The 19,374-nt window shown below is 38.5% G+C and overlaps 1 protein-coding gene across 1 annotated transcript in view; it reads left to right on the forward strand.

The window, feature by feature from the left end:
* SLC35F1 (solute carrier family 35 member F1) overlaps positions 1-19,374 on the forward strand; it is a 220,996-nt gene that overhangs the window by 126,157 nt on the left and 75,465 nt on the right. Inside the window, exon 2 of the mRNA XM_030267791.4 lies at positions 594-769. Coding sequence (XP_030123651.4) covers positions 594-769 — 176 coding nt within the window. The remainder of the gene's footprint in view (positions 1-593; positions 770-19,374) is intronic.

The following is a 19,374-nucleotide window of genomic DNA, read 5'->3' on the forward strand; positions in this document are numbered from 1 at the left end:
GAGACAGGAAGGGGAAAATTGGAATCTCCTGTTCCCATCAAGCAGAGGAGAAAGTAAGCAATTGGAAAGGTGGAAGAAAACATAAATATATTTGCATAGTAGATGGAAAGAATAGTTTATATGATGAGATGTATATTCATCTTGATGATGAAACATGATGATTTATTTTCTTCTTCTCTTTATCTGCTATGTCCTGAAAGAGCTGTGTTTCCCGCTGTGTCTGAATGATAACCCTGGGCCTTTCTGTTATGGAGGATGCTCAAAGGAAGCAACACTGTGTTTTGGTTGATTTAAACTATCATTTATCCTTTATGAAATGTGAAATGCAAAATTAAATGGTAGGGATGTGTCGTCTGCTGTTGTTTAACGTGTGAATAAAAGCTACTATGTTGGCACAATGTTTATGCTCATGATAAGAGCAGGAATAATGGAAATGTTATGTTGTCTATACCCAGCAGGTCCCCTCATTGACTGAAGCATCATGTTCCTTCAATGTCCCAGAAATGTTTAACGTGATTCCTGGAGGAGGATGAGCATTTCCTCCTTAGTGAGGTGGCTGAGTGTTTTATGTCTGTTATTCTCATTCCTTTCAGGGATCTCTTGCTGTCTGTGGCACTTGGCCAGGTACTCTCCCTCCTTATCTGTGGCATTGGTCTCACAAGCAAGTATCTGTCAGAAGACTTCCATGCCAACACACCTGTTTTTCAGAGCTTCCTCAATTATATCCTTCTGTTCTTGGTCTACACGACAACGTTAGCTGTCAGACAAGGTAAGTGTCTCTCTAAAATTGTTTTATAGAAAACAGTGGGGATAAAGGCTTTTGCAGAACAGCAACAAGCAATATGATTTAGACACATATCCCACCAACATTTTTTCCATATTTATATTACCTGGAAATACGTACAGGATGAACTGAAAAAAAACACCAACAAATCTTCATTAGCAAAGAATGAGTAATTAGACCTAAAGGACTAAAAGGGTGCTACCTAAAAGCTAAAATAAACATCAGTACTTTTGAATTCTGATGGTTCTTGCCTCACTGGAAAATATTTCAAGTATGCTTTACATCTTTTGTAGACTAAGGAGAGTTCAGATACAAGCAAAGAAGAGCTTACTAGTTCTAGATGCTGATCATGGCAATTCAGTAGTTCACTTACTAGACAGAAAGAAATAGCAGCCAATTTTTAGCTATTGGGGAGTCAGGGATGAAGGGAGAGATTTCGGGGTGCTCTCTCTCGGGGGGGAGGTTTGGGCAGAGCAGCTCCCTGGCCTTATCACTGCATTGCCATGGGGCTCATGTAACCAATCTGACCTCCAAAATGAGAAATGCATTGCAGTATGCTTTGGTTCTGTTTATCTAATGATGCTCTCTTTGACAGTCTGTATTTACTATGGGGGGTTGTGCCTTTCCTGCACAACCGTTCCCTTCTTTGAGATTGTGTTTCTAGATGTGGTATGGGAAGTGAATGCATTTAAGTACGGTTCTCAGCCATTCTTCCTTTTTGTAATAATTTTATTTATTAACCTTCACAGAACACGTAGATTAGAAGCTAAATAAAAGAGAAAAATTATGTGTTCTCCTGACATAAGGAGGGTAGGGCTCTGTGGAGGGTAACACTACAAAATGTATTAGGCCATGGTACATTTATCAGCATACTGGAAAGCTGATGTTTTCTTACAGGAACAATGATTTTTGGATCATTCTTTGATGTTACATCTTTTAATATTTTGGGAACAACCCTGAAGCTTAAGTTCTTCACTCATAGTACAATCTTGTGATACAATGCTGAAAGTGTTCCAAAGCAACAAGGACTTAATTTCCATGCAAAAAATGAACAGTCAAAAAAATACCTCTGTACTCCAGCACAAAGCACTTAAGCATATTACAACATAAGTTTTATAAACATTGGTCCCCACTGGCATTTTGCAGAGGTGATAAAACCAATGTGCAAAGGGAATGTTGATTCTTATATAAGGAGAGATTGCTCAGGCACTGTTTCACTGTCTTGGTATTTAAGTTTGTGTAGGGGGAAACATCACGGCATACTTTGCTCTGCCAAAGGTTTAAAATGTGTTATTAGTAGCAGCTTTCTGGAGAACTGTGTTTAAAAATAATTATTCAGAGAGTGGGATTGCCTAGATGTTCACACGTTCTGTCCCAAAAATGTCCTTCTCTGGACTGATTTAGATACTGTGGAAGGCAAGTCCCTATATGGACTCTTTAATAGATTTTACTTTTTTGAAAATGCTGGCTTGTGAGAGGGTATACCCATATAGAAACTGCATTCTGCTGTGCATTACAGAGGCTAATTTGGAATAATGTTTGATGTCTGGTGTATATTAACATCTAAAAAATGTTATCAAACACTCTGCTTTACTCATAAATAAATATGTTTTTAAAAGGTACTTTACAAATAATTTTCTGATTCTGTTTAAAAATAAAGGGAGTTTGTCAGAAAACTCTGTTGTGCCAATATGATAGATTTGGGAACTAAGTGGTAAAGTGTTAGGAATATATGGAAAATGTTTTCTGGACGAGTGAAGAGGGCTGGGGAACGTGTTTTAAAAAACCTGTGGTTGATTACAGATCATACAAAAAACTGGAGTACATGTAAAGGGTACCAATGGAATTGTCTATAAAAGGCGCTGTCAGAAAAACCCCAAAAAGATGGTTTCATCCAAAAAAAATCCAAAATAAAATTGGCTACAGAAGCCATGGAAGCAATGATCCAGGCATTCAGCATAACATTCCTGCTGGATGATACAGCACTACACAGCCTATTTATTCACTCAGCATTTAATGTTGCCAGCTGACTGAGCCTGACATTGTCTTTTTGCTTGTGTATTTATTCAAATCCATTATCTGTGTTTCTTCCATTAATGCAGTTTCTCTAGCAGCTCTAATCATGTGGCTTCATTAACAGATGAAAATCACATCATAATATTAATGATGATTCTGTTCTGAGTGCTGACATCATCAAAAAACTTTTTTTCAAGTATAGTTCTTCTCTATGAAAGACTGAAAAATGTTTAAATCATTTTCTTTCTCCTTCAGAAATCAAACCATCTTAAATTGATTTGTAGTAAAAAATAATTGCATCCCTTTGTCTTTTTCTTTCCTTGCTTTATTAATCCTTGGGTTTTTTGCAGAAATGTCCTGTTTAAGGAGGTGTCACTTGACATAGCCAGAAAAACACTGAATTCACTCTAGGACTGATAGCTGTAATTTGCTCAAGACATAAAGAGTTCCTCTTTCTTTAGAGGCTTCTTCCAAATTTTGACTTACTCTGGATGCCCTTTGACTCCTCACTGTTTTTATATACTCCTTGAGTGATAATGAAAAGGTAGAATTTGCACTGGTCTCTGAAAATCATCATTAGCAGATGATTAAAGCTCCTGAGCTTTTCTGACTAAAGCCTTCTGCAGTGAATGCTCAGCTTCCAGCAGCTAAAGTTAGCCCAGCATCAGCAGCATCCACTACATTTTTATATTGTGAGTTGTGATTGTTTTCCAAAACAATTTTACCACAGCTCTCTCTCTAATGGATGCAAATATTAGGACTCTCACCTTGCAATGAATCAACATATCATCAGATAGTGGAGAGGCACAGTCCTGCAGATGTCAGAATCTCTGAACTTTCAAAACTTAATTTCCATGTTAAAAAAAACAACAAACAAACAAAAACAAAAACAAACAAACAAACAAAAAAAACCCACCAAAAAACCCCAGAAAAGCAAAACCCAGAGAACAAAACCAAACCCCCCAAAAAGAAGTTTCAAGGAGTAAGAGTACAATCAATAGGACTCAATAGAATAGTTGTAAGCAGTGAAGTCTATGTACGTAAGGCTCTTTATCATCACTGCCACGTTGTTCTCCTGACCAGAAATAAAAAGTGACAAAAGCATTTAAAAAGATTTGTTCTTGTGAGATTTTCATACAGGCCTTAAAACATGGATACCACTCAGGCAAAGATCATGAAAAAGTGAAAGAATTTGTCTAAATTTGTATTTTTCTAATGAAAAATAAATCTGCCAAACATTTAAGAGGTAACGAGGTCATCCTCAGTTCCTTCTTTTGAGGTAGCTTCCTCTCACTCCTGTTGTTTTCACAGCCAAAACTTGTGCTTGTCCATGGTAACACCTCTGAGAAGGTTTTAACACATATTATCTCACCTCAGTCTCTTCGTTAGCAGAGACTCTGCTCAACAGAAACATTCAGGGATACTTCCCTGTATCCTCTGGGTCCTATGTCATTATTAATGGAGGAAAAGAAAAATCTTGGCTATCAGTAAGAAAAACCTCTAATGGGTGAAATGGAGCTATGAGGGCTAGAGCTGGTGGAGATTAGTTTTATCACCTTAAAAAGCAGTAAGTGGGAAGTTGTCCATAGTGGACCAGAAGGTGTTAATTGCTAACAGCCAACATGGGAGCAAGCATCAGCAGCTTGCCACCAAAAATAAATTACTTCTAAAAGCTATGTCACATATGCTACAAATGAAAACAACACTTCTACTAGACATCATTAAAACTAAAAAAAAAACCAAAAAAACCCAAAAAAACCCCAAACAACAAAACTGCTATTTTTTTGTTATTTTGGAAAACAAGAAATGAGGGAGCAGTGGAAGTGTCTTCTGAACAGACGGGAGCCATAAAGCCTTGAGGGCCAGATTCTGCGTGAGTATGGCTCCACATTGCAAGCTGTTCCTTGAATTTTAGTGCAACAAGTTACTGAGTATTTTCAGCCTGCCAGTACTAAGGGGCGCAACAATTTGCTAGTTCAGAAGCATTTTTTATGTATGTCTGGATGAATTCTGCTTCTAGGCCAAGTGATGAGGTTATATTATCTGTCAATAGAAAGAGAGTTTTCCCTAGAGTAACTGTAATGTCTTAGATTTGACATAATTAGAGGTGATCTGTGCCCCTGAGTAAGCCAGGGAGTCCTGTGAGACTGGTAAGATTGCAGACCTCTTACTGGCATATCATTTTTTTTAAGCATTTTTATCTCAGGATGCTTTATGCCACAAGTATCTCAGCCATATGTAATTTCCTGATGTATCTGCTATCCGTGTATTTCCATTTAGATAGTGGCACCGCTCTCCAGCATCACTCCTACTTCACCAAAGTTGACCAAAACCAGCTAATTGAAGGAAAATAGAGCACTATATACGAGCTGCTTTTTTTGGATGCAGTGCTTGTCAACTATTTATTGAATGATAGAAAGGGTAAATGTCTTTTTACTTAATTCCAATCCGCTAGTAAAGGTATATTAATACAAAGCTAGTATTATGGACTTAACTTAGGTAGACATAACAGAATTTCTTTTAAACCAACACCTTTTTTTTGTCAATTGTCAGTAAGAACAATCTTGTTTGTCTGGGAAACAAATGAAGTATATATTTAAGCTGATCCAACTATATTAGATATCATGTACTTTGGACAATATATGTTGTACCATTGAGATGAAATGTCTTCTGGAAAGGCATCAATCCTGTCAGAACTTCCTCTTCACTGAGGATGACAGGGAATGATTTTTATTAGAAGAGATTCATTTCATCACTATTCAGTTTCCTAAGCATGCTCATGCCACTGCTGTAAACAAAGAGCTTGGTTATCCCTCCAGTCAAATAAAATGTTCAAAGCTGCAGCTTCTACCTGTGATAGCAGGGGTCCTTGGATTCTCAAGGCAGCAACTCCGCCCACACTGTGGCCTGCAAACGTGTGGCAGACATTGCAAGATGTGACATTGCCCTTGAAGAACAGGGAAGGGCAAGTCCAGCTGGCCCATCTCTTCCATTTGACAGAGATATGTAGAAATAGGACAGAGGGAAATGGCTTTAGACTGAAAGTAGGTTTAGATGCCCCATCCCTGAAAGTGTTCCAGGCTAGTTTGGATGGGGATCTGAGCAACCTGGTCTAGTGGAAGGTGTCCTTGCTCATGGCAAGGGTGTTGGAACTGAATGATCTTCAAGGTCTTTTTCAACCTAAACCATTTCCTGATTCTATGATTCTCACAGCCCTCCCAGTGCAAGGGGCCGTAATCATTCTGGGTTGTAAAAATGAAACACAGCAGCAAGTGTGGCTTAGAACCAGTGAAAAATAATGACCTTCAGGTCTTTGGTATTCTCATAGCAGCACTGCAGAATCTCCCTGCTGTGTTACACATTGCTGTCTGCAATGTACTTTCTCCTAATTACTCTGGGCTTCTAATTAGGGATGCCAAACCATGTGGGATATGTTTATTATGAAAATGGTCAGCCAAATAGTCCCTTTGTTTGCGATCTGAAGAGCCCTTTTCATATTCAGAGGGAATTCTGTACTTTAGAAGAAACGAAACTAGAATGCTGCCTATTTACAGACACTTCAAATTGCAGAGATTTTTTTTTGTATTGTGCAATTTTCAGTTTTGGATAGCATACTCAGAGGAGCAAGGATTATGATATGTTATGTATTTGGGATTTGCCTATCGTATCATGGACACCACAGTGAGCTAGCTGGAAAAAAACCAATGTGACTAGAGCCAGATTTCTGTTCAGTTCTATTTACATAATAATTGTGTTTGAATTTTCATTCTACTTCCAATTGAGTTTTTTAAATTTCCTGCTATAAAATGCTGACTGCTGCTGCTGAATGAGCCTTCATTTTTTTACTCTGTAGGTGATAACAATTCAGTGAGGTGTCAAACTTTTCAGGTATGTAGAGTTTTCATACAGAACCTTGGTAATTTTTCTTTATGATAGTTGCTCTAAACCATAGAATTTCCCTTCCCAGTCCTAAGAAGTCATCTTGCATTCTTAGCCATAATACTAAAACAGATGCAATTTCAGCACAGTATGATTATTCCACATAGCTGGAAAGGCAGGATAAAAAAAAAAAAATATATATATATAGGCAAAGACAAGGTTAAAAACAATAAACTTGACCTCTGTCTTTTGTTTTGATTTGTTTGGCTATTCCTAGCAGAGAGGTTGGATGGTATTTTTTAATCCTCAGGGGTTGTTTTTCACTTTCAGCTGTTCTTGTTACACTGACCAGCAAACAGATGCTTTCTGCTTTGGCTCTGCTGCTCCTTTCCACCCACACAAAGGACCAGGCATCTCGGGGCTTAGTCAATTTTCATTTCCATCATGTGTGTTTTGCTTTGCCAGCTGTTTAACAAGGTACAAATAAACACTCACAGAGAGGAATCCTGCCCCCAAACCAAATAAAATGGCAGGTAAAGACTCAAAAAGCCCTCAGCTTTTTCCTTCTAGAGTTATTTCTGTCAGTGAGGTGCTCCTGATCATTAGGTAAGGCACTTGCTATCCAAACCCACAGCATGCATCGTGTTTTACAAAATATCTTTCCTTTTTTCAATCCCAGCCAAAGTAGCACATTATATGCTCCTGCATGGTATCATTGGAATAAATCATGTACATCCCATAGCACATACAAGCTGAAAATTGGAAAGCACTGTTCCTCTAGGATGGAGTTGGCAGCAGCTAAGTGTGAGCACTGTATGTCCTGGTTTAATGATGGAATCACTAATACAATCATGATAACCCCAAAGCAATAAAGGCCTGGCCTAATCAAGCATCCGTGCTGTTGCATTCTCTGTAGTAGTATCCCTTGATCCCTGATGCAGTTCTTTCAACCCTGAGAGACCTCTTGTTACTAGGTTGCTTTTAAAATATCTTTGCTGCTCAAGGAAGTGTCCTTTGTGCCATCAGAGACAAAAGCTGGAAGAGGGCATTGTGTGAAAGGATGGGAACACCTCATTTTTCTGTGGCTGCTGATGCAGACAAGAGCACAGGAAAAAAAAGGGGATTTCTCTAACCATTCTCTTGACCTAAATGAGGGAATGGGACATCTTGTCCACACAATTTGTTCTAAAGTTGCACTAGGGGTACCGCTCCTTGTAGAGAAGTCCCTGGAAGATTCAAATCAGGCAGTTCAGATCATCCTCACTTTGGGAAGCTCAGACCTGGTCATCTATCTGGCTGCCAAGTTTATGCCCTCAGCCAGTACCTTCCAGACACAGCATTCAGATTTGCACCATGGTTCAAAGACTGGTGCATATTTTATGAGAGCAAACCTTGCAGGCACTGAGTGCAGTGAGCATGAAAGGGATGCTGAGCTTTAGGCTGGCCAAAGTCCTGGGTGATGAACCATGTTTGCATCAAGATGCTGTATCATTGCTGTAAGGCAATGTCTATACTGAGTATACTACTTGAGAAAAAGGCAGCTTTACCCTGGAGGTAAATGTACATTCATTTTAGGAGCATTTAGCCAGCTGTGGCCATTTCATGCCAGTAAGTCCATAAATAGAAACCACAGATGCGATAAAATGGGAAACATTGCAGTTACTCAGCTCACAGCTGCAAAATCACAGGTAGCTAGTGGAATTTAGCAGAATCAAAAAAATATCACAATGTGGCATTTCATACTGTCATGCTTTTCTTCGTGATGCCAGCACCTAAGTCTGAGGCAAATCTGCAACATGTATTTGCAAGCATTTATGTTTGGCTAAGGATTTAGATTTTGTTGCTCAGCCTGGAAAGCTCCCTCGTTGCTTACTTTTCCAGGAGTCCTGCCAGTCTTTCAAAGAAGTGCCAATCTGAGCACAAGTCTGTGAGTTCCTGTTTGAGAAGATAAACCTCATCACTAGAAGGATGAGTGGGCAGGCTCGAGGAAGCTCTGAGGAAGTGCAGTTTGTACCTACCATTCATGCATCTTGCTGCTTGATTTTTGTCCCCATCTCTGCAGATGCCATTAAATGTATTTTGTACCATAGGCTCAGATAGGGGCACAGATGTTGCAGGTGAAAGATCAAGGCTTTTGAGCAGGTAGAAAACAAGGTAGCACAGCCTTGGAAGTGCTGAGATACCACGGCTATGAGCACAAATTGAGCTTTGAAACTTAGTCCACAGTATCAGGGTATTGCAGAGTGGTGAATGTTGTTCTCAGTAATTTTATTTGAGGGTAATGAAGCTCCCTGTATAGCCCAGATTGCCTCACAGTACGTCAAATAATAAATTGTCTCATAAGGATGTGAGCTGAATCACAAATACTTGCTTTTTTGGTAGAATTAAGGGATAACTATCCTTTGCAGAGGTAGTATATGGGTCTGCCTCTTGTTAATATATAAACATCTCAAGTACTATTTACAAAACCAACCATCCCTTCCCACTTCAACGAGGAAAGTTAATGGTTCTGATAAAATAGAGCACCCTTGATCCTACAGCTGTAAGCAGAATGCAAGGGTTGTCTCTGCCACTTCATGTAGTATCAGTATTTCCTTGTGATTTATGGAATATTTAAACATTCATCAGGCCAAACAGCGAGCCAGGGTAGCAGGATCCACATTCAGCACACGTAGCTCCAGCGCTCATATGGGAGATTTGAAGTGTGGTTACAAGATGATAACTGTATTGCCTGAAGGAGATAAGTCCCGCTCTGCCAGAATGGTGCTTTGTATGTAATTAGTGTAAAAATTCAGAGGAATAGAATTTATCCTTGCGATCGTCTTTCTCATTAAAAAAGAATCATAATGAAAGAACAAAGCCGTCCCTGCAGTGAATTGAATTGACTTCCTAAATTTTCATTAAATCAAAGACTCAGTAGCATCCGATTTTGCAGAGCCCGGTTGTAAACTGTACACAAGACTTGCAGCAAAGTCCCTGTGAAGATCATATCCTTTCTGAAGGTTTGGAAGTACTACCTTTTCTAAAATAAGGACTATAAGACAGCATGAATCAAGGGAATAAAAAGTTATGTCAGTAGGATAAAACTGTATTCTCAACTTATTCTTCTGCTTCACACTTAATAACTAGTCCTAACACAAGCAGTGATTTTGTCTTCTTTAATGTCCCTTACTGCCAAGGTAATACATATATTTATTTTTACAACTAAATACATCTTTGAGGCAAAAATGTACAAATATCCTGTAAGTTTATCTACCACTTTGTAAGCATTTTTTTCCTTTCTGTTTGGCTGAACTGTTAGGTATTGGCATCTGGTCGCTTTGGATTCCTGTTACATTTCTGGATGATAGTGCTATAATAATAATTACAGCTTCTTCTGAAAGAATGTTTATAAATATAGCCCTCAATATTCAAGTTGCAGTTGTGCTGTGTGCTCTCCCTTCTTCTCATGAGCTGCCCAGCACAGGTCACAGGACACCAAGTCCCTTCTGGAAGGTGCTCAGGATGCAGGGACCTGGTGACTGACCTCTTAATCCCTTTGGCTGCAACATTGCTTCACAAACCTCGAGGATGCTTTAGACCCAATTCACTACAGAACAGAGCAGCTCAAGGTCATTAGCAATGAACTCTGTTAGAACCTCTATTATTATCTTTCCTGATTTAACATTAAAGACAAAAGGAGAAGGATAATATATGCTGTCTATATCAGCCTCCTCCATTTCTTGCAGACATTTCCCTGATGAGAGGAGGGAGCTTTGAGGTAAAGGTGGGAGCTTTGCTGACAGCAGTAGTGAGTGCTCTAAATACACAGGGGAGGGAGAGGCCGTATGCGTGTCTCAAAGGAGCACTTACCCCTTAGTTTTCAGTTATATCACAGTGACAGTCAGTTCACAGGGATATTTTTGTAACTGTTACAGAAATATAGCAAATCAGGTTTCAAAGGAAAATTATACATCTGTGCCTTTTCAGAGTTAAATATTAATGAACTTGCTTCTGTGCAGCTACTAGAATGTTTACACAATATCACTTGTCCATGCTGCTCTGATTATCTGTATCTGATCTGATACTTGGTTTTGTTTTTCCTAATTCTGAAGGACGTTTTAATACGCCAGAGTAGAGGTGGACTGTCACTATTTTAATAAAATGGATCTGCACTGATTTGCATAATTGATGACATAAGGGAGGGAGTGGCTTATTCATCAACATACATTTTGATATATGCTGTTTGTTTTCATTGCTAGTCGGAATCTTTGGTTTGAATGTGCTTTCAAGGGTCCTATTAAGGTTTCAACAGCCTGGTGTGGAAAAAGAGCAACTAGTACCCTTATTTATTGTTTGGCATGTATAAGGTTGGTTTCCATTTAAAAGGACATAAGGCGTTTTATATGGATGGAGTTTTTCCATGCACACACGTCTAATTATATGTACGTGCACATATAAAAAACCTCAAAGTATGTATTTTTAGTAGAATTAATTTTTTAAATTATTTTGTATTGCTTATCATCTCAAGTCCCAGAACTTCATGTTTTCCTGAGATAGGCTTCATGCTCATTTGGGCAGGTATATGATAAGAAACAGGCCACAGCATGACTAGATACATTTCATGTCCACTCACAGCTTTTAAAGCAAGTCAAAGAGGTGAAATGCCACAAGGGGAACAGAAACTTACCAATTGCCAAGCTTTCCATGGGAAAACCAAGTCACCAGTGAGCTCTTCCCAGCCATGGATGTGAATTCCAGAATGCATGGATGCTGGTAAAGGACCCTATGGAGTCTTTTGCAATAGTGCTGAAACTAAATTGGGTTAAATTTTGTCTCAAGACAAAATGTCTTGTGTTAAGATTGTATTCCAAAGCTGAAGAGAGCACCAAAAACACTTGAAGGATTCCAATGAACTTCTGATGCTCTCATGACTGAGTCAAACCTGATGTAGAAATGCTTTTTGGGAACTAGTCCTTGCTAAAGCTGGAGATAAGAGGTCTGCATGAACTTGGCCATTGAATCAGGCAGCCAGCAGTCACTGGTGTGAGGTCATGGGGTTGAGTGCTTTCTAAGAAAACCAGGTAGCTCAGGGAGTGGTGGGCTGGCAGGAGCTGAAGTTATAGAAACAGCTTCACAGTAGGAAGTCTGAGTGAATTTTAAGTGGATGTCGGACGTGTTGTGTGAGAAACCACAGCATGTCAGATGGGCAAGGTGGAGAAACCCTGCCAAGGGCCAAGCACTTTGCATCAAAAGCCATATGTCCTGATATTTGAGTTCCTCTTCTGATGATAGCACAATTGGCATGTACCACTGTCATGTCCCAAGTCACAAGTTCCTCCTCCCACTGGTGTTTCATACCTATGGCAGATGGCATCTCTCTCTGGGAAAGTTCTCTCCTGAGGATCTATAGGGAAAGTTATAATCACTAGAAGTTACTGAGCAGAAACAGGACAAAACTTTCACATTTCTCCTCACACTGCAGCTGGAGCACTGAAATTGCATGGATAATAATACTTGGGAATGCTTGTGAGTCTGCAGTGCATGATTATCTGAGATCTGTGCACTCAAACCCACATACCTTTTCCTCTGGTGAAATGAGTATTAGAAATGTGGGAATCCAGCCACTTTTCATTTAGTAAGGGTATTGGATGTGTTTCTTCTATTGTTGCTTGCCTAGAAAATATAAAATAGTCTGTTTTTATCAGAAGACTATTTAAAGTATGGAGTAAAATAAAACCAATAAAAAAGAGCGTAGGGTTCTTTTTTCTTTGAAGGATATGGCACACTGCAGAAAAGAAATGTGTTGCTGCTTCAAGGTGAAAGAACTCAAGTCAAATCTCAGAACAACCTGCCTTTAAGAAGACAAATGATGATGGTATTTATGATAGTATTTCTTGCCGGTAATATAATGACTGCTCAGTAGAAACCTTTTTCAAAATAGAGAGCACACTCACCAAGATCTTTCAGTAGCTTGTTGAAATAAACATAAGATTCAAGGCAACACAGAAGTTTGGGCATGTATACAAACTACTTTCCTTGTATACATTTACTTTTCTATTAACAAACGTGTGTGATTGCAAGGAAGAGTTTCCAGAGTGTCTGTGGAAGAGTAGCACTTGCTATGCCTTGATGATAGAAACATTTTTAGCAGGGCTGACTCATTTCATACATAGGCCGTATTTCAGTGCCTCTGTCTATAACGATTTGTATCCATGCCTAAAGCTGAATGAAGACATGTCATCTTTATGGCTGATTAATCTCTCTTTAAAACCACCTTTGTAAAAACAATCTTGATTTAAAAGCAAGGTACTTGTTTCAATTGTCAAGCAGTGAAGACAATGATAGTCCTCTTTATATAGAAAGAAGGGTGTCTAAAAGGTAGTGGTGCTGTGTCAATGAACTTGTATGGAAAAGCACAAGGTGCTTTCTATCAATAGGTATTTTTAAGCATACGTACACAGTAAGTATTTAAAAAATAATTTCTTAGTATGTGCATCAGAAATTCAAACTTAAACAGTCAAATAAGCACAAGCCAACTGCCACAAGAAAGAAAATCCTATCTTCAAATTTACACAGGTTCTTTCTGCTTGAAATTTCCATAATTACTTTCATTTTTCTTTACATGCCCACCTGATAGTACCGCAGCAACTCATTCCAGATTGGAAGCTGCTTACTGCAAATTTTCAGATTCTATACTTTTCTATTTTATATTATATATAAGATATTATCTATCTTATATATATCCTTCTCTCTTATATTCCTTCTCTATCTTTTCACAAAAGAATCAGGTTTTTTTAGTCCAATATTTCAGATTTTGTCAGTAACCTGACAAAATGGCATCTCCATTTTTCTTAATATTTTGAACAGTGATATAAAAATAGAAACTGTCAGCTATCCCTGTGTGCATTATAGAAACATTTCTTCATATGCGTTTGGTGAAGCTTTTGTTTATTTCCATAATTTTAATGAATCCTGCTTTGGTGAGAGAACAGTCTGTCTTCTGTTAATGACAATATGGAGAGATAAACTGCTTGAGTATGTTTTTTCAAAAATTTTCTATCATACTATTAATATTTTCCACTGTTGCTTTTATTTCATGAGCTCTGTTTAATGTTTTGTAGATTTAATCTATAAATGTACAGAGGTGTATTTAATGGACTTGACCAGTTATTGGTTATAGATGCAAGCAACACTTAGGGAAGCAGAATTTTTTACAGAAAAAGTTATCTCTCTGGGTATGGAGAGAGAGATTATTGGCAAGTATAAAAAGCTGTAGAATTAAGGAAGTAGCCGGTGATGGGATGAACAGCACTGATGTTTGTCATTGCCTTTTGCAGTCTCATAGTCAAAGATTAATATTTGATAATTGGAATTAATTAGTTGTAGAAGCCAAAATTTATATCTGCAGTGAAGGTTTATGAACAAATTACTGATAGGGATTTTCAACTGAAAATCATATCCCCTATCAACTGTGCCATTCAGAAATAAAGCATTCCCCTTCAAGGAATTTAGTAAACTAAATTTCTTCATTAGAACTTAATTTTATTACCTATTAACATTGCTACCTTCAAAGCAAGGACAATAAGTATTTTAATAAATACACTGGTAATAAGTATTTCAGAGCTTTAAATGATAGTGAGAAAGGCTTTTTATTCACTTTCTTCCAAAATTATATTGCCTAGTGGTGATTATAGGATCATAAAAAGTACTAAGACCTCCTAAGTTAAATTTGCAGAGGAGATTTTGTGACCCAGTTGAACCACTCAATGCAGAGCAGTCACCTACTAAATTTAAGAACCAATATTAGAAAATTATCTTCTAGAGATAATATATAGGTACAAGAAATCATGTTGCAAGGATTTCAGTTAGGAGCTTTATATTTCTGTACATCTTTTGCCAAGCACAACCAATGCTTCCTCTCAACTGTGGGTACCATTCAGTAGGTAAGGAAAATATTAACATGAGAAATTAAGTTTGGTGAGGCTTCAGGGAACTATGGTCAGAGAAAAAGTTCTTAGGAATATTGTCAGATATCTGCAAGGTGAGAAAGCTCAGAAAACACAGATTTTTGCTCTGGAAACCACTCTTGCAGCCCAGCAGAATCCTTAGCAAGAGGATTATTTTTGTTGTATTGGTCCATTCACTGTGCTCTAAGCACCAAGTCAGTGGGTGTGTGGCAGAACTGTACAGTCAACAAACAGACCCTCCAAAGATTGCAGTCAGCCGTTTCTTCTTAGTAGAGAATACTCAGGAGTGTTTCCACCAGCACTGCCCAGATACCTCCCTGAGACCTGCCTAGGTCATTCTTCCCCTCTAGTGGTCAAGTGTTCCCAGCATGGGAAAGTAGTGCTCAATTAGCCCTGTGTCACTGCAGAAAGGATTTGAAATATCACTGCTGGAACTCTGGTTTTGCTGGTTTGATTGACAAAAGGACTGTGTGAGGGAACTGCTGGGGAGAAGGACTGCAGACAGGAGCACATAAACAGAATAGTTTCTCAAGGACTATTTCCTGAAGAACTGATCTCTGGTCTCCCAACTCTAAATGGCCCCAGAGATGCTCAGTGATCATCTCTTGTAAGTGCTTAAACTGCCCTCTTTCCAATGGTGAGATGACTGAGAGCAGCAGAAGGGATTTCAGTTCCTGCATGTGGAAATAGAAATCTGTGGTTTGCCTCTGTCAAACTCAAAAGCAGGCACAGGCTGCAAAAGCAAATGCTCTAGATGCCTGAAATTGCAGATGGCACAGCCTCCAGATGATTGTGTGGTGGCTGGCTGTTTGGGCAGTCAGGTTTGGGTTTTGCATTATTACTAACCAGACCAACCATATCCAAATTACAAATTTGCAGGAGTGTTGACTATTCATAGACGAGAGTTGATGGTACCTCTTTCTACGTCCTTGACTCCCTCAGGGAATAATTGTTCAGAGAAAAATTGTCTTTTGATTTTGTCCAGTTCTTGTTGAAAAGACTGGATGACATTGAGGCTGAAATAGAGATAGCCACAAGACTGAACATGGAATTTATGTTTAGAATTTGGTTGAACCTAGCAAAAAGCAAAGTGCAGCAGAAACAAATTTTTCATTTTAACTTCAGAACATAATACAATATGATCTTTCTGTAACCTTCTGGAAAATTTTGGAGGTTTCATACAATGAAATCTGTGAAGAGATTGCCTGAACAGACAAACAGACATGTAAATCAAGGAAACGAAGCTGTAAAGAGCCATGGGAGCTGAGACCAAAACAGTGATGTAGGCTTGCAGAAAGCTGAGTGAGTCAACGTGCCTGGAGAGCAGCAGTTCACATCCTTTGTGCAATTTGAGAGCCCTGTGTCGCATCTGTGATCAGAAGAATTCCCTGCTGACTCCATTTATCCTTGCCATACCAAAATAATTTTTATGCTACTTGTCCTACTGTCAGGGCCATCCAAAGCTTTACTTCTGTTCTTAGTTTTGATTTTGTCTTTTAAGGTCCTTTCATTTGTGTTAGACTCCGCTCCCTGCTTTCCTGTCTTCATCCTATAAGCATTTTTGTAATTTATTCCAAATATTACTTATAGATGGGAATTGCTTCTTAACTGATCACATCTTTGAAATTATCCTAAGACAATGCATTTGATTCTGAATGAGGCATTAGCTTCTTTTGTACTTACTCCACATTAATATGTTAGGAACCATTTTTATTCCAATGCAGTTTCATGTGGATAAAATTTGTTTACTATTTTTAGGAGGAGAAATGAAATGAACATCAAAGCCGCAATATCGGGTCATACAAGGCATGCTGTTATCAAAATAAATGATACAATAAGACCAAATTATGAGGTAATTTCTCAGGGCCTTTGTCTGAAATAATCAAAGGCATAAAGGTGAAATATGTACCACAGAGCAAGAGAAAAAAGAAAAATACCTGCCTTTTAGAATATTTTCTCTGTCCCAGAGTTGCATTTTCACTATGTCAGTAATAGATAGCATCCATATCCAAAATACAGACAGAAATTGAATGAAATTTCACAAGGATTTGATTTATGTATAATCTGTAATGAGAATTTTTCACATAGATGACTTTTGAGGAAACAGACTATTTTGAAGTCAGGCATTTTATTAACACAGAAGAGTCCAAACATCTTTTGAGCTATATGCTCTAGTAACACAGACAAATTTGCATTTCTATCTTTTTGAAATATAGTAAATAGTAATATTATCTGATAGGGATTTGATGATTCAACATTTCATCACAAATACTGGTGCAGTTAATCTGAGCAGGATAACCTTTTCACAGCGGCTGCCATGGAAATAAAACCAATGAAGTTATGTATGAAAGGTGTGCCCCTTGTGGTTAGAGTTCAGTCAAGCACAGTCTTAAGGAATTTGCAGGTTCAGTTCTGTACAGCGCAGGTTCCTATAAGGCAGTAAATCACACCAGAAGCACACAGATTATCTGTCCATCTGTCCATTACTGCGGTTGCTGAGTGCCTTTAAAAGCTATTTTATTCTAGATGCCATATGTTCAAATGCATTACACAACAAGTTTAAAGTGTCAGAATTCTATTTCTAGCTTTGATTCAGTGTGTAACACTGAACAAGTTGTTTAAAGTATAATCTTATTCTTGTTTCTCTGCTGTGAGCAGGAAAGCAAATCAGCAGAGGCAATGAAGCAAACTGCCAAACATTGTGCTTTGTACAGAACAGTGCTGCCAGCTTTTATAGAACACTGTTTTAAAGAGATTCGTGGTAATAAATATGTCTGTTTTTTTCTTAAAACCCTCGTTTCGTTTTGTCAACTGAAAATACCTCCTCTGAGTTTCATAAGAACGATGTTTCTTACATGGTAGCAAAGTAAAGTTTTCATAACATCGAATCTCAATTTCTTCTTATAATATCAAGTTTACTGTGTTCAGCATAATGAGATTCTGTAAGCTCTTTCTCATATTTCGAATGAGATATTTCATTTGAAGAAATTTTTGAGTGTTTGTGGTTGACAGTAGTGAGAGGGTGCCTGCCTGATTGATAGGTTTGGTAGCTGAAAAGAAGACTACATATGCCTGTGCTCTTTTTGGTCAGAGGAAGGTAAAATAATAGCAAACAAATGAAAAGACTGAACAGTGCTGCTGATGTTATGACCAATGCGTGCAGTTTGTCCACTGATCCAAGCTTCTAGAAACATAATAGAGTGTAGAGCCTTCACTGAGTGCAGAAGTGTCCCCCGCCACCAAAAGCACACAGCCTCTGAAGTGTTGTTGAGATGACTGCCTGCTCCCTCTGCTTCTAAAAGGAACTTCTGGCAGCAGGTACAGCTGGTGAAGGAGGACAAGATGCTATTTGCCACTTTAGACAATTATCTTGTAGAATGAACTCTTAGGAACCTACTGAAGCAGTTGTGTTTACCCTATGTGCCCACTGTAGGTCACAAGGCATTGCAGCTGGAATCCAGTATTGGAATATCCTGCAGGTCTTGCAGCTTTAGTCTTGCAAGGGATAATGTAGGTATAGCTATGTAATGGGTGACATGCATTTCCAATCCAATTTATATGCTCCTTTTTCAGTCTTGGTGGCCTGATGCCCCAGCAATGACCCCAGCTGTTCATTCTAAAACCACTTATAATGACTTTGCCATCTCACCCTCCCACTCAGCAACAGTGTGTGGCAGTGTGTTCCTTCCAGTAACAGTGAATTCTCATTTCCTGACTCTGGATGGTCACTGTCAATATTTTTTTGTCTGGCCTTGGCAGACTGCCTTTTGTCTTCTGGCTCCAGTAAGTGAGCAGCTCCTCCTTCCCTGCTGTTCCCAGTTGCCTAGTTAAATCCATCATATTAGAAAACTCAATTTCTGTGGTAACATGCAAGAAAAGCCACCTGATTGAGAAGCTCTCCTGTGTTTCCCTTTCACACTTCCTGCTTGGTTCAAATGTCCACTGGCAGCTCTAGCTATCCTGTTAGAAGGTTCCTTCCCCTACTGAAGAAACAGCAATGATCCACTTTCAGCAGGTCTGTTTTGTTACAGGAGGTAGAACAGTGTAGAATGAATTCAGGGTCTTCTTTCCTGTACTCTCTAGAAATTTGGAGTTCCATTATATTTTCTGCCTTCAACTGCCTACTTTTACTCAAGGAGTTGAAATAATCTCTGTGAAGATTTCTTTATTTTCTAACACCAAATGGCATCATTCTGACACCTTTGACTTTATCTGTAATATAATCTAGAACCTGTGAAGTATTCTACAAAGCAATATCATTAAAGGTGGTGTGTATCCTTCCTAAATAGATCTTCTGCCATTTCTGAGTGTAGATAAAAGCGGGGTCATGTCTCTTTATTAATAAGAGCAAATTGACAAAGTACAAGATGAGAGTTTTTAATTTTCCAGTTGAATATTGAAGATTGCTCTTCATGTTTGACAAGGTTGGGCACAGCTAAAGGAGCACTGCTGGCATTTTAAATGCTGGCATTTTAAATGACCATAGAAATGAGAAAAAAAAAACTTTTGATATTTTCCATCTCTAAACAGGAATCCATAGTGATAATGCTTTTCTACTGTAGCTGTGGGATTAGATATGACTTAAGTTGGTCCTACAGCCAGGTGGGAATGTCCTGTATCCTGTTGTCTTCACTAATTGCTTATGAATTAAAGTAAAAATAGAGCCCATGAAGACTGGCTTTCCAACACCTTCCTTTAGACAAAGCCTGTGAATGTCATGCCATGGTAGTAATAATATTGAAATTT

The sequence above is a fragment of the Taeniopygia guttata genome, chromosome 3 (genome assembly GCF_048771995.1).
Source record: "Taeniopygia guttata chromosome 3, bTaeGut7.mat, whole genome shotgun sequence".
NCBI classification, from domain to species: domain Eukaryota; kingdom Metazoa; phylum Chordata; class Aves; order Passeriformes; family Estrildidae; genus Taeniopygia; species Taeniopygia guttata.